Here is a 13,970-nt window from a genome sequence, read left to right on the forward strand (position 1 = left end):
TTTACAAAACAAAATTTACAAAATACTCATTATATCAAAAATATCTAAATAATAAAAATGTGTCCCTGGAGTAGAAGACAAATTAGAACTAAACTGTGAATAAAAATAGATAATTTATCTTTGTTATAATTTCATTGTAGTCTGAAAAATAGTACATGATGCTTGCTCCAAACTTCACTTGAACACTTTAGTAGTTGTTCTAATAAATGACAAGAATTTGAGTACATTTCTGACCTACCTATAGTAAGTTATCTAATTTAGTTCCAGTTTTATAAACATGTTACTTAGGTATTCCATCTGAAGATGAAGAAGGAATGCTTGAAATTCCTAAAAATTTTTATTTCTAGATAAACAAAAAATTAACAAAGTAAAAATATTACAATGTTTGTTGTTTGATGGGAAACAAATGACTATAAAATGCAATAGGGTGTGTAGCAAGCTGTCAGTACAGGGCACCCCACTTACAGGAAAAAACACATAAACACTTGGGCTTCAGGAGAGAACCCATTTTGAACCATATTTGACTATTTCTACTGAGTCTGATACCACTGTGTTGGGACCTGTGCTATCTTAGGTCTCTCAAGCAACTTAAGGCCCTTTGAGACACAGAAACATGGAACTAATTACAATTTTAGTTATGCTCTTTTTTGTGAACCACATGCCCATTTAAAAAAAAAAAAACAGAAATATTCATTGTAGTGTGGAGATTAATTTTGGAGCCTAGCAGATATAGCCTTAACTGAGGTTCTGCTATTTACCAACGTTATAACCATATGCAAGTCTTTTTGCCTCCTCTCATCCCTTGTCTCTTCATCTGAAAGTTTTGCACATTTTAGCTTTGAGGTGATACAGACGTACAACCTGAAATGGTAGCTGAATCCATGGGTCCAGAGCTCAAGAGAAAGGTCAGAATGAAAAAAAAATGTATGGATGTGGAAGTCATTGCATTTTTATAAATGAAATAATAGGACTACTTCAGAAAGAGGCTAGAGAGTGAAAAAGAATGTTAAGGGATCAACAATATTCAGGGGACAGGCAAAGGATATGGGTACAGCAAAGAAGATAGAGGGGTGACCAGAAAGATTGAATGAAGGGCAAGGAAGTGAAGGATGACAAAAACAAAGGAAAAAGAGCTCTATTGAGAAGGCAGGGTTGAATACTCTAGAGAGGTCAAGATGGGTATTAGCAGGCAATCATCTGAATTTGTCAATTAAGAGTTCATTGCTATATTCCATGCTTTTATAATTATGCCAAAATGAATCCTATCATCACATATAACTAAAAAGAGTCAATAATAAGGCTCATCGTTGACCTTACAAGGGTAGATAGCTAAAATAGAAGCCTTAACAGGTGTCAAGTGCAGAGGAGGAAATGTGGTAGAAAGAGGTAGATAGATAGAGTCCAAGAGGCAGATAGCTCAGGAGATTAAATCCCAGCTCCACCACGTATTAGCATATTGTTCAACATCTCTGTGCCTCTGTTCATTTGTAAGATGGAGATAATGGTAGATAACATCATATGGTTGTTGGGAGGCTTACGTGAACTTAATATAAAACACAGTGCAGTGCCTAGCACATGAGAGGTACAATGCTATATCTATTGGTTCAGAATAGGAAAGGTTAACCACTGAAGGTGTATCAGACAGAAAGGCTATTAGGTGTCTACTAAAACCTAGGGCTATAGAAGTAGGAGTCAAGGGACTTCCAGTGATCTAACGGCTTCAAGTTCATCCCACTGCAGTTGGAATCCAAATGTCATGAAGCTACTGCTGCTACTACTACCCATGAATGCTGTCACATAGCCTCTCACCCACAAAGGTTTAGTAGACATATTGGAATGTGGAATACAGAAGCCACAAACATGTATTTAGAACTGCCTACAGGCCACCATGCTCCAAGAAGAGAGCTCCTGCCTAATTTAAGTACTCCAAATCTCATTGGCAGAACTTAAAATGCATCAGAATCCTCATTTTATCCAGAAATATAGCTGCAAGGAATTCTCAGAAATGTACTTTTTGGCCTTTGTTTCCAGGAGGATAAATAAAAAAGGGATAGGAATGGATGGTGGATAGCAAGGGATCCTACACAGCTCATCTACCTTTAGGTAGAACAAATGTTTTCTTCCTGACAGGTGACACTAGCCTTTGACCGTGGACAAAATAGAGGATCTCACTGATCAAAAAAGTCATATAAAATATAAAGATAGACAAGGACAAGACTAAAGATCAAGGGATAAGCTTGAACAGGAAAATAAATATATCCTTTTTTAGTATTAAAAGGGAAATGATGAGAAGAGGTACAAATAGTTCATAATTTGGGGCCAAAATAATAGAGGTAGGGAAGTTAAGAAAAGTTCAAATTCATGGGCAGATGATATTTGCTCCCTACTTTACAGAGATAATACATGCCATGAAATAGAAACTTCCCTGAGTAGAAAAGATAGAGATTGGCTAGGGGGTCCCAATGAGACTGGACTAGCAAATAATTCTACCCCCAAACTAAAAACCATCTATATTCCTTCTCACCATTTCCAAAGGAAATGAAATTAGAATGTCAAAGAGCTATCTGCACTCCTGTATTTATTGCAGCACTATACATAGTAGCCAAGTTGTGAAACCAGCGTAGGTTTCCATCAACAGATGAAAGGATAATATGATATACATACACACAATGGAATACTATTCATACTTAAAAAGAAAGAAATGCTGTCATTTATGACAACATGGATGAACCTGGAGGACATTATGCTATGTAAAATAAGCCAGGCACAGAAAGACAGATATGGCATGAACTCAATTTATTTGCAATATAAAAGAATCAAACTATGAGAATCAATAAATGGGGTGGCATCAATATGAACATCATATTAAGTGAAATAAGCCAGACTCAGAAAATCAAGGTTCATTTATTTTCTGTCATATGCCCTTCAGTAGATGAATGGATAAAGAAACTGTGATGTGTGTGTATGTGTGTGTGTAAACTAGAGATAAATAAAGGACAAAAGGGTGATTTTCACAAGAATAGAAGGGAGATCAGCAGAGTAGAGGATGGGAATTAAGAGGGAGGGAAGAAGGAAGGGAAAGAGGAGGTACTGAGCAATGAAATTTACCAAATTATGTATTTATACAAATGTATCCAATGAACCCACTATTTTGTAAAACTATAATGCACCAATAAAAAAGGAGAAGTAAATAAAGATGGTTCTGTCTCTTGCTTTAAAAAAAAAGAAGAGGTACATTTGGCTAACAATTATATGAAAAAATGTTCAGCTTATCAGGGAAATGCAAATCAACATTATACTGAGATTCCATCTCATTCCACTAAGAATAGCAGCCATCAAGAATAAAAATAATAGTGCCTAATAGAACAAAAAGTAGGCCCAAATCTTCATCATGTCGGATTAGGTCCTGACTTCCTTCACCAGACTCCTAAAACACAAGAAAAAAAATCAAGAATCAATAGCTTCTCGGCCTTTTGGCTAAGATCAAGTGTAAGAATCAATAAATAGGATGGACTCTAACTAAAAAGCTTCTTCTCAGCAAAGGAAATGATCAATGGCATGAAGAGAGAGCCCACAGAGTGGGAGAACTTCTTTACTACATGCACACCAGATAGAGCACTAATCTCTAGGATATATAAAGAACTCAAAAAACTTAACACCAAAAAAAAAAAATAACCCAATCAATAAATGGACTAAGAAACTCAACAGACACTTCTCAGAAGATATACAATCGATCAACAAGTAAGTATATGAAAAAAAATGTTCAACATCTGTAGCAATTAGAGAAATGAAAATCAAAAATACTCTAAGATTTCATCTCAGTCCAGTCAGAATGGCAATCATCAAGAATACAAGCAACAATAAGTGTTGGTGGGAATGTGGGGGAAAAGGTACACTCATATAGGGCTGTGATTGTAGTTCAGTGGTAGAACACTTGCCTTGTACATGTGAGGCACTGGGTTCGATCCTCAGCACCACATAAAAATAACAATAAATAAAATAAATATTCACCTACAACTAAACAAGAATTTAAAAAAAAGGCACACTCACACATTGCTGGTGGGACTACAAATTGATGCAACCAATCTGGAAAGCAGTATGGAGATTCCTTAGAAAACTTGGAATGGAACCACCATTCAAGACAGCTATCCCATTCCATGGTCTATACCCAAAGGATTTAAAATCAGCATACTATAGTAATGCAGCCACATCAATGTTTATAACAGCTCAATTCACAATAGCTAAATTATAGAACCAACCTAGATGCCCTTCAGTAGATGAATGGATAAAGAAACTGTGGTATATATACTCAATGGAATATTACTTAGCATTAAAATAGAATAAAATTATGGCATTTTCAAGTAAATGGATGGAGTTGGAGAATATCATGCTAAGCATAGTAAGCCAATCCCCTAAAAAACCAAGACCAAATGTTCTTTCTGATAAGTGAATGCTCATCCATAATGCGGGGAAGGGGGTATGGGAAGAATGAAGGAACTGAGATGGGGCAAAGGAGAGAGGGGAGGGGAGGGAGCATGGGGGTAGGTAAGGTGGTGGAATGAGATGGACATTATTATCCTAAATATATTTATGATTGCACAAATGGTGTAACTCCGCATCGCTTACAACCAGAAAAATGAAAAGTCATGTTCCATTTGTATACAATGAAACGAAATACATTCTGCTGTCATGTATAACTAATTAGAAAAAAAATAGAAAAGAAATAAAGTAAAAAAAAGAATACAAATAACAAAGCTAGGTGTGGTAGCACATGCCTATAATCCCAGTGGCTTGGTAGACAATAGGTAGGCAGGAGGATCACAAGTTCAAAGCCAGCCTCAGCAACTTAGCAAGACACTAAGCAACTTAGTGAGACCCTGTCTCTAAATAAAATATAAAAAGAGGCTGGGGATGTGGCTCAGTGGTAAAATGCCCCTGGATTCAATTCGTGATACCCTCCCCCAATATATATATATATGCTGGCAAGCATGTGTGGAAGGAAGGTGATACTATAAATCAGTCCAGCTACCATGGAAATAGTACAGAGGTTCCTCAAAAAACTAAACGTAGAACAACCATATGATATAGCCATACCACTTCTCAGTGTTTATCCAAAGGAACTAAAGGAGTTTTATAAAATAGAACAAAATTATGTCATTTGCAAGAAAATAGATGGAACTGGAGAGAATTATGTTAAGTGATATAAGCCAGACTCAGAAAAACAAGGGTCATATATTTTCTCTCATATATGGAAGCTAGAGGGTAAAAAAGAAATCTCTTGTGAAAAGTAGAAGGAAATCATGGACAGAGGAAGAGGATCAGGGGAGGGAAGAGGGAAGGCAAGGAGAGGTATTAAGGAGTGAAATTGATCAGATTATTTGCATGTATGAATATGCTGCAATGGAATCCATTACTCTGTACAATTAATGTACACCAATAAAAATTTCAAGTGAAACTCTCGGAAGTAGAGAATAGAATGGTGGTTTCCAGAGGCTGGGGTGGGGGTGGGGAGATGAGGAAATGCTCATCAAAGTGTACAAAGTTTTAGTTAGGAGGAATGAGTATGTGAGACCATTATAAAACATGCTGACTATAGCTAATGATAATTTATGATGTATTTCAAAATAGTTAAGAGAGAATTTATAAATGTTCTCACCACAAAGCTATGATGACTATTTGAGGCAAGAGACATGTTTGTTAGCTGATATGATCTACCACAATGTGTGTGTGTGTATATATATATATATTGAAACACCATACTATACCCATAAGTACATACAATTATTTTTCAATTAAAAATAAAATGAAACTTTAAACAATTAAAAGTGAAAAAAAGAAATCTTTCTTCATTCCACCTAGAAAAAATAGAAACAAGTTACTTATGTTATAAAGCACTGTTTATTCTTCTTTATGGAAAATGTCAATTTTAAAAGTTTTTAAACTAAAAACAAGTTAGAAAATTTGCGCTTGTGTAAGAAGGGACATGACAGAGAAGAAACTGAGAGGCCTCTAAAGGCAGCAGTTTAGTTACAGAGGAACAAGAACCCATTTATAGAGTATTGTAAACAACATAGCTATGAAGACACTTCTCTCGAGTTAACATGGCTTCATTTCCTTTATATTATTGTTTAGTGTATGAGCACGGACAGCTCTCTGCACAAGCTTCATTACCCAGAGTACCAAGGGCCTCTCATCAGAAGGGCCAAGTCCCCAAAACATGCATATGTACATATCACTTTAAAATAAAGATCTTTCAATATCTTAAGCAATCAACTAAAATATTTTATAGTCACAAAAATGTTTCCTATGGATATACTTTGCACATTTATTGCAAGCCATTAACTAACGCAGACAGGGCAGATGTGAAGATCTGTGTTGTTATTGTTTTAATTTTGAGGTGAAAGATGTCATATCTAAACTTCTGCACTTAAAAACCGAACAACAACCATTCTTAGAAATATTCACTATTTACCTTCCAAAGATGTCTGTGTGTGATTGGCTGATGTTGGATTGTGGATGCTGTAATTTCTGCCATGCAGCAGGCACACAGAAGCCCTGTACCATAAAGCTATGGAACCCTGAGACTCTCAGTGCCAGAAAGCAAAAGGGCTCCTCAGCAAGCTGAAGGATTCAAGTTCCAAGTTTGATTTTTAAACATTTGCAAATCGCACATTTATTAGGAATCCATCAAATGTATCTGTGCAGGACAACTTGTATCAGCCTATTGACTATTTGCCTTTCTTTCCAGTAACCTTCCCCATCTGTCCAAATGTCCCCTGTCTAAGTGGGAAGGAGGAGTGGGCTGCATTACTCTGTCCTATAGTCTTGGATAGACATTGAATTGAGCTGAATTTGGATGTGCACTGTTCTTTTGTGACTCTCTTCTAAACCTGGTTTCTCACAATTCTAATTTCTGGGATACTTACAAAATCAATGGTCTGATTCAATAAGTAACTTGAGTAAATCAGTTTCAAATAATCAGCATCACTAGGAACCAACAGAGCTACTAGAGGAGACTTTCATTCTGAATATACAAACTGGACCAACTTCACATTTCTGCAAATAATGCTTACAGTCCTACTCAAAAGAGGCTAATGATTATTACAACTTCTCATGGTGTAAAGGGGAAAAGCAATAAAGTGAGTGACATGTCTATTAGGGCACAATATCTTCTCAATGTAGATTCTTTCAAAGAATGAGAGGTTGCAGTTTGAATATGCAATGTCAAATAACCACTCACATTCTAAGTTCATTTTTTTAAAAAGTAAGCAAAGCACATACATACTAGTTTACACAGCACTCAGTATGGTTGGCTAAAAGCACAGAAGAAATATAGAACTTACACACTAGGCAGAAGGCTTGGAGGAGGGAACCCCATCATGCACTAGGAAGAGCTGGTCAACTCTGCAGCTGAAGGAGGATTGCCTAATGTAATTTGCTGCTGGATTTGGTGTTGGCATGAATGACCAGAGCTTCTGCTCCACCTAGTTAAAATGTACACCCGCACAAAAGATATCAGGGTACTATAGTTTTCTTGGTCTTGTAGACAACATAGGGCAATAGTTTCAAATGGTGTGATTGAAGGGTGGCATATGACAGTCTAGGAATAGTCGGGTAGATCCCTACTCTACTCATAGCTCAGGAAGACTGCCTTCAGTAAATCAGGTACTGAGGAGCAGCTGAGCACAGGAAGTGAAGAGGGAAACCTGGGTTCATAATTATTACTCCATGGCCAGCTACTTTATGAAAACAGTCAACCCAAAAAGCATGACCAGAGGGCAATGGCTATTGCAGAGGCACTGCAAAATGAAGGCCATCTGAAGAACACTGAAGCCATTTGCCTACATTAGCTTTTCTCCTTCTTATTGAAAGAAGAAGATGCTGGGGCCACTTCTACCACCACCTTCTGCTTTTTCCCATTGAAAAGAAAAACCAATCAACCAATAATCGATCAACAGCAAACACCCAAACACAGACTCACACACACATATACCTGAGCACACTCACACATATACACACAGAGAGAGACTCAAACACAAAACAGAAGCCATAGAAGTGAGCAAAATGAGTCAAATCATTCAGCCAGACATTTGAAGATGCACCAAAAGCACAATGCCCAGCTGCACAGTGATGGTTATGGAAGAATCGGGGTCTTGCTACTGGATTCAGCTCGAATGCACTCATCTGTTTGCTTCAACAGCCTCCGGACCAGTTTTTCTAGATCCCTTCTTGACTTCAATTCTTCTTCTAGGCACTGCTTCATTCTTTTATTCTCCTAAAATGGAAAAAGACCTGTCAATTACTGAACAGAGCGAGCCTTTCCCAGGCTCTTCCTGCTAATCTTCTTGGCACCCTTTACCCGTGATTACACTTTTTCTTTCTCAAACTCTGTTCCTGCAGCCTCTAAGACAAAGCAATTTTCTCACCTGTGTCTGCTCAACCCTTTCCATTCCTCTTTACTGAAATACAAGCATTCTCCGAGGTCTGACCTACCCTGGCCCTCTTTTCATTTAACACTCCTGTCACTTAGTGTCTTCTCTTTCAACCAAGTGTCTACTAAGGGACCTCCCAAATAACTCTGGTAGTGGTCACTCATGTCTAGCTACCAGCTCCCCGCTGCCCTGCGCATGGTGGGCTGGCATCGGGCCCAGGGAAAGCAAAGCAAGTCTGTGGGGGCCCAATGTCGCAGCAGCACACCTAGCAGTGAGAATCCAGAGGAGGAGGAGAAGGCAAGGATAGGCCCAGGAAAACAAAGAAATGGAGCAGCCTTGCAGAATGGAGAGGAAGACCCGCCCTTTGGGAGGAGGTAAAGGCTACCAGCCTGCAGGAAATAATAGATGGGGACAGGCCTGCCAACTTGCCCCTAATTTTCGATGGGCCATACCCAATAGGCAGATCAATGATGGGATGGGAGGAGATGGAGATGCTATGGAAATGTTCATGGAGGAGATGAGAGAAATCAGGAGAAAACTTAGGGAACTGCAGTTGAGAAATTGTCTTGGTATTCTTAAGGGGGAGCTCTCTAATCACCATGACCATCATAATGAATTTTGCCTTATGCCTTGACTTCTGCACTTTTCCATGAGATTAATACTGTGATTCCCCCTGTTTTCCTTTTCCTTGCATTTTCCCAATATGCCTTTACTGATCTGTTTGCTGTAAACCTTGTTATTTCCATGTGTCAAGTGGGTCTTACGTTGCCAGCTTCTGATGAAGATTGCCTTTGCACCCAGCCTAAGTTTCTGCCAGCAGTGGAGTTCTACCCATTTGCATGGAAAAATTTAAAGTTAATAAAGCAGTTAAAAAGTAAAATAATAATAATAATAACAACAACAACAACTCTGGTAGTGACCCCATCTCCTGAGCACAATGTCCACAACCCCAAATGCCAGCTTGGTATTTTTACCTAAGAGGTTCCAATCACATCAAACTCACTAAGGATCCACAAACCATGATTGATGGTTCTCTTTACATTTATATGCTGTTGTAATTTGGATAAGAGTTGTCCCCTGAAAGTACCTGGGTTAATGCAGGAATGTTCAGAGATGAAATAGATTAGGAGATCTGAAACCTAACTCGTGGACTAATCCATCCATTTTATAGATTAATAATTTGAATGGACTAACTAGGTAGTAACTGTAGGCAGGTAGCATAAGGCTAGAGGAGACAGGTCACTGGGGATGTGTCTTTGGGGTTTATATTTTGGCTCCTCAGTCTCTTTCTCTCTGCCTCTCGGCTGCTATGAGCTTAACAGCTTTCCTCCAGTAGGCTCTTCCACTATGATATTCAGCTTCACTCAGGCCCAAAGCAGTGGAGTTAATAGACCATAGACTGAAACCTCTAAAACCATGAGCCCAAAATCAACCTCCCCTAAGTTGTTCTTGTCAGGTATTTTGGTCACAGCAATGAAAAGCTGACTAACACACACACACACACACACACACACACACAATTGATTGATATGCCTTTTCTGAAGCTCTGTTTACAGATGTCAAAACAAAATAATCATAACTAAGTTTGGAACCCTATTTCAAACTGATAAGTAGGAATATAAGTAAGCCTCAGAAATCTAAACTCCAGGCCACATGGCAAAATCAATAAAACCCACCATGATGACACAAGGAAAATAAAAATTCCCCCTTACCACCTTGCTCCTGGGCCTTTCCTGACAGCATCTCCCAGTGGGCAGCAAGGAAGATGGAGAGGTTCTGTTATCAGAGAAAATGACTTTTAATTTTATTACCTGCTTCAGTTCTTTGACTTCATCCTTCAAGGCATAAACAGTATCAACGAGGCTTCTAGAACATAAAGAGAAAATTCACAGATGAACGACTGGCACCAACATACAATTAATTAATACTGAACTCCATAAACATATGGATCCTGGGAAGCAGTATTTCTCTAGCCAGTGGGGAATGGGATTGCACTGACTAGTCCTTGCTTTCTTTTCATGGAAGAACAACTGCTGCATTCCAGAGCCGTGTAATGCACCTTCTCTGTAATTCCCTCCTCCTTGGCTACTCCCAGCTTGTATAACCAGAAAACAAGAGACAGACTATCATAAAGTTTTTCCCACCTTGAAATATAATTAACAAATAAAAATTGTATATATTTAAGGTATACAAATAAAATTGTATATATTTAAGGTGTCTGGTGAGAACACTTATAATCTACTCTCTTAGAACACTCCAAATATATAGTACTGTATTGTTAATTTAGACCCCATGCTGTACATGAAGTCTACTAAAATGAACTGATCCTGCCTAACCAAACTTCATACCCTTTGACCAACAAGTTCCCATTTCCTCTATACCATGACAGCTTCCAGCAACCATTCCTCTGCTTCTATGAGTTTAACTTTTTAGATTCCCATCATAAGGTTTGGATTTCTGTGGCTTTAAGGCAGGAATGAATATCACTTAATGTATAATGAGAAGTGTCAGAAGGCCCTGTCCATACTACAGTAGCTCTGCTAAACCATTGCCTTTTTCACTTACCCGACCATAACTGACCTCACATGACACAAAATCAGGGCATTATTTCTGGACTATTTCATATGTTACAAAAAATGAGGAAGTACCCTGGATAAGCTGTGAAGCAGTCTTTCCTCTCAGGCTCTATCCCTGAACAAGGAGTTTAGAGATCTACATTCCAGTTCAGATCCTGCCACTTACTAGTCTTTTAACTTTGGGTAACCAGCTTCCTTCTCATCTTCTCTTGGTCTTAGTTTCTTTGCATATAAAATGGGGATAAAAACCACATTCCCTGAAACCCTAGGAAAATTGTGAAGACTAATATAGATATAATAAAATTTATTATTATTATATTTATGTACTGAGTACTAGGCTTTTATACTTAACTATAATTGTTCATATAACAACTTTAAAAGCATTGCTATCATTTATATTGTACATATGAGGAAACAAGTCCAGAGAGGTGAAGGAAGTAGCCCCAGGTCATACAACTAATGAGTAGCAGAATCAAGAGTTGAACCGGGCCTGGGCGTGCATGCACGTTCGTTCGTTCTCTCTCTCTCTCTCTCTCTCTCTCTCTCTCTCTCTCTCTCTCTCTCTCTCTCTCTCTTTTAATTGTAGATGGACACAATATCTTTATTTTATTTATTTATTTTGATGTGGTTCTGGGGATGGAACCCAGTGCCTCACACATGCAAGGTGAGCACTCCACCACTGAGCCACAACCCCAGCCCAAGTGCTTCACCATTTCTGCCATATCACTTTATACACCAGATATAAGAATACATAATGATGTGAAGCACTTTGAAATGTGCTATCTTGTGCAAATTCAGGTCTGACTTCAGAAATGACTCAAGATTAAACAAATTAATTTTAACTACTTTGTATTTATTTTATGAGCCATAAGGTATCTATCCTCCAAGTCATACTTACTTCTGTGAAAGGTAGATCAGAGACTTAATTTCCCTGAATCTCAGCTTCCTCATCTGTAAAAGTGGTGAGAATCATGTTTGTCTCACTGGATTACTGTAGGACTTTGAGGTCAACCATGTGAAAGACTAGCCCTGACTCAAAAAATGTGAGAGGCACCCCTGTAGGCAGGGAAATCACAGCTATGGCATTCCTATATACCTTCCAGAGCACTGAACTCTTGGGTGCTCTGAAGCACATTACTTTCTGGAGGAGCTGGCTGCAAATGGAATTGTTCTGGAGGATTTTGGTCCCTCCACCATTATTTCCCCATGTTTCCTTCCCTTTGTAAGGGAGATATCCCTCCCAAGGCCCCCAACTGTATGCTCAGCAGAGGACTAGACTTTCTTTCCAGCCCCTGGACAAAACAGGAAAGATGTCACCTGCTCTACTCACTTTTCTTCAATTATGGTCTGGCCATTGCTTCTGGTTTCTTCAATGATGATTTTTTCTTCCTCGGGGAGTAAGACTTGTGGAACAGAATCTTTGCGAGCACCTACAAATGAGGGTTGCAAGAGGGATAAGTGACTAGCAAAAATTACTTGTAAGAATTAGTTCTTTTCCACTATCATTAAGGTTGGGTCTTTGTTCATAGCATCCTGCTACCTTGTATTCAGAGATGAATATTTGCTGACTATTTTTCCTAGCACAAGAAATTCTAAATGCTAAAATATATTACTTAATTTGGAGGGGGCATTTTGCATTCAGAAAAATAACATGAAATGATCACTGTAATAGCTGTTCTCAATCAAGATTCCCAGAGTTTCCTGTTTTGCCCGCTGCAGCAAAGAGCTAACTAGCAATTGCTCCATGCCTGCAGTTCTCTAGGACATTCACACCACATCCTATGCTATGCTATTCTATAATTTTAATAAAGCTCAGGTTGAAAGCAGCACTGCATTAGACACAATGCTCTTGAAGGGTTCCAGAAGCAGCATTCCTGCTCATTTCTTCTCTTTGTGGTCCTAAAAGGGAATGGTGGGTCACTTAAACTGTTTTTTAGGGGGTTCAGGGAGTTGAACTTAGGGGAACTTAACCACTAAGCCGCATCCCCAGCCCCTTTTTGTATTTTATTAGACACAGGGTCTCACTGAGTTGCTTAGCGCCTCACTGTTGCTGAGACTGGCTTTGAATTTGCAGTCCTCTTGCCTCAGCCTCCAGAGCCACTGGGATTACAGGCATGTGCCACCATGCCCAGCCACTTAAGACTATTTTGATCCAGGGTAGAATGAGATCATCATGCCAGCAGAAAAGCTTCAAGTGTCCACACTTCTCTCTGCTCAGACTGTCTCCAGGCAATGGCACAGTAAAGGTGACAAAACAGACATGGAGGCCTGACCAAACAGCTCTCCTGAATCTTCAACTTCCTCCTCTTTCTGGATCCTTCCTCTATGAGCTCAAGTGCTTAATCCTTGGTCTCTCTGAGATGCTGGCCAAGTTCCTTCAGAGTTTTGTAAACTCACTGCCTTCACTTGATCATGCCCTGCTTTCATGAGGTGAGATGTGTCTTTACATTCTCCAGGGAATAGCACTTTGTAGATACATAATAAGTGTACAGAAGACTGGCTGACTGATAAATAAATGCAGCAAAACAAAGAGCAGTCAGTTCCCAGGAAACAGGACATCTGACTGGGCTTGGCATCTGTCAAACATGCAAAAGAGAGGCTAAGGAGAAGGGGCATAAACGTGGCTATATTCAGGCTAGGACACCTGCTTACACCTTCGCCTGTGAGTAGATGAGTGAACACTATGGAAGTAAAAAGAAGTGGTGGGGGACAGAGATGAGGTCAGATTCTATAGGAATATGCTCCTTCTGGTGTCTGCTTGTCTCCCTTGTACTCCTAACTTTCACAATAAAAACTGCTCTGACTTTTTTCTTCTGCATCCTCCAAACTTGTTTTCAAAACTGGGCATGCCTGAAGTCACAGCCAGGTTTTGTCTGTGAAGCAGAAAGTGTCCCTTCATGGTCAAATGGTTGACTTCCATGTGGAATGCTTTCCTCTTGACAGACTCAAGATACTTTGAAAG

The 13,970-nt window shown here is 39.0% G+C and overlaps 2 protein-coding genes across 10 annotated transcripts in view; one reads left to right on the plus strand and one right to left on the minus strand.

Moving 5' to 3' along the window:
- Positions 1–5,879: 5,879 nt before the first annotated feature.
- The window catches only part of Arhgef6 (Rac/Cdc42 guanine nucleotide exchange factor 6), a 109,480-nt gene continuing 101,389 nt past the window's right edge, over positions 5,880–13,970 (minus strand). For all 9 annotated transcript variants that reach the window (XM_077107373.1, XM_077107374.1, XM_077107372.1 and 6 more), the window contains 3 exons: positions 12,339–12,438; positions 10,244–10,298; positions 5,880–8,275 (listed from right to left, as the gene is read on the minus strand). In XM_077107373.1, coding sequence (XP_076963488.1) covers positions 8,135–8,275; positions 10,244–10,298; positions 12,339–12,438 — 296 coding nt within the window. In that variant the 3' untranslated portion in view covers positions 5,880–8,134. The remainder of the gene's footprint in view (positions 8,276–10,243; positions 10,299–12,338; positions 12,439–13,970) is intronic.
- On the plus strand, positions 8,749–9,066 carry LOC143639194 (protein BEX3-like). Its single transcript, XM_077107379.1, has one exon. It carries the CDS (start codon positions 8,758–8,760, stop codon positions 9,064–9,066), a length of 309 nt encoding a protein of 102 aa, XP_076963494.1. The 5' UTR covers positions 8,749–8,757.

The sequence above is a fragment of the Callospermophilus lateralis genome, chromosome X (assembly GCF_048772815.1).
Source record: "Callospermophilus lateralis isolate mCalLat2 chromosome X, mCalLat2.hap1, whole genome shotgun sequence".
Taxonomy (NCBI): Eukaryota; Metazoa; Chordata; class Mammalia; order Rodentia; family Sciuridae; genus Callospermophilus; species Callospermophilus lateralis.

What these genes read in the sequence shown, in the direction of transcription:
- LOC143639194 (XM_077107379.1), top strand. Translation starts at nt 8,758, where the DNA reads ATGGAGCAGCCTTGCAGAATGGAGAGGAAGACCCGCCCTTTGGGAGGA.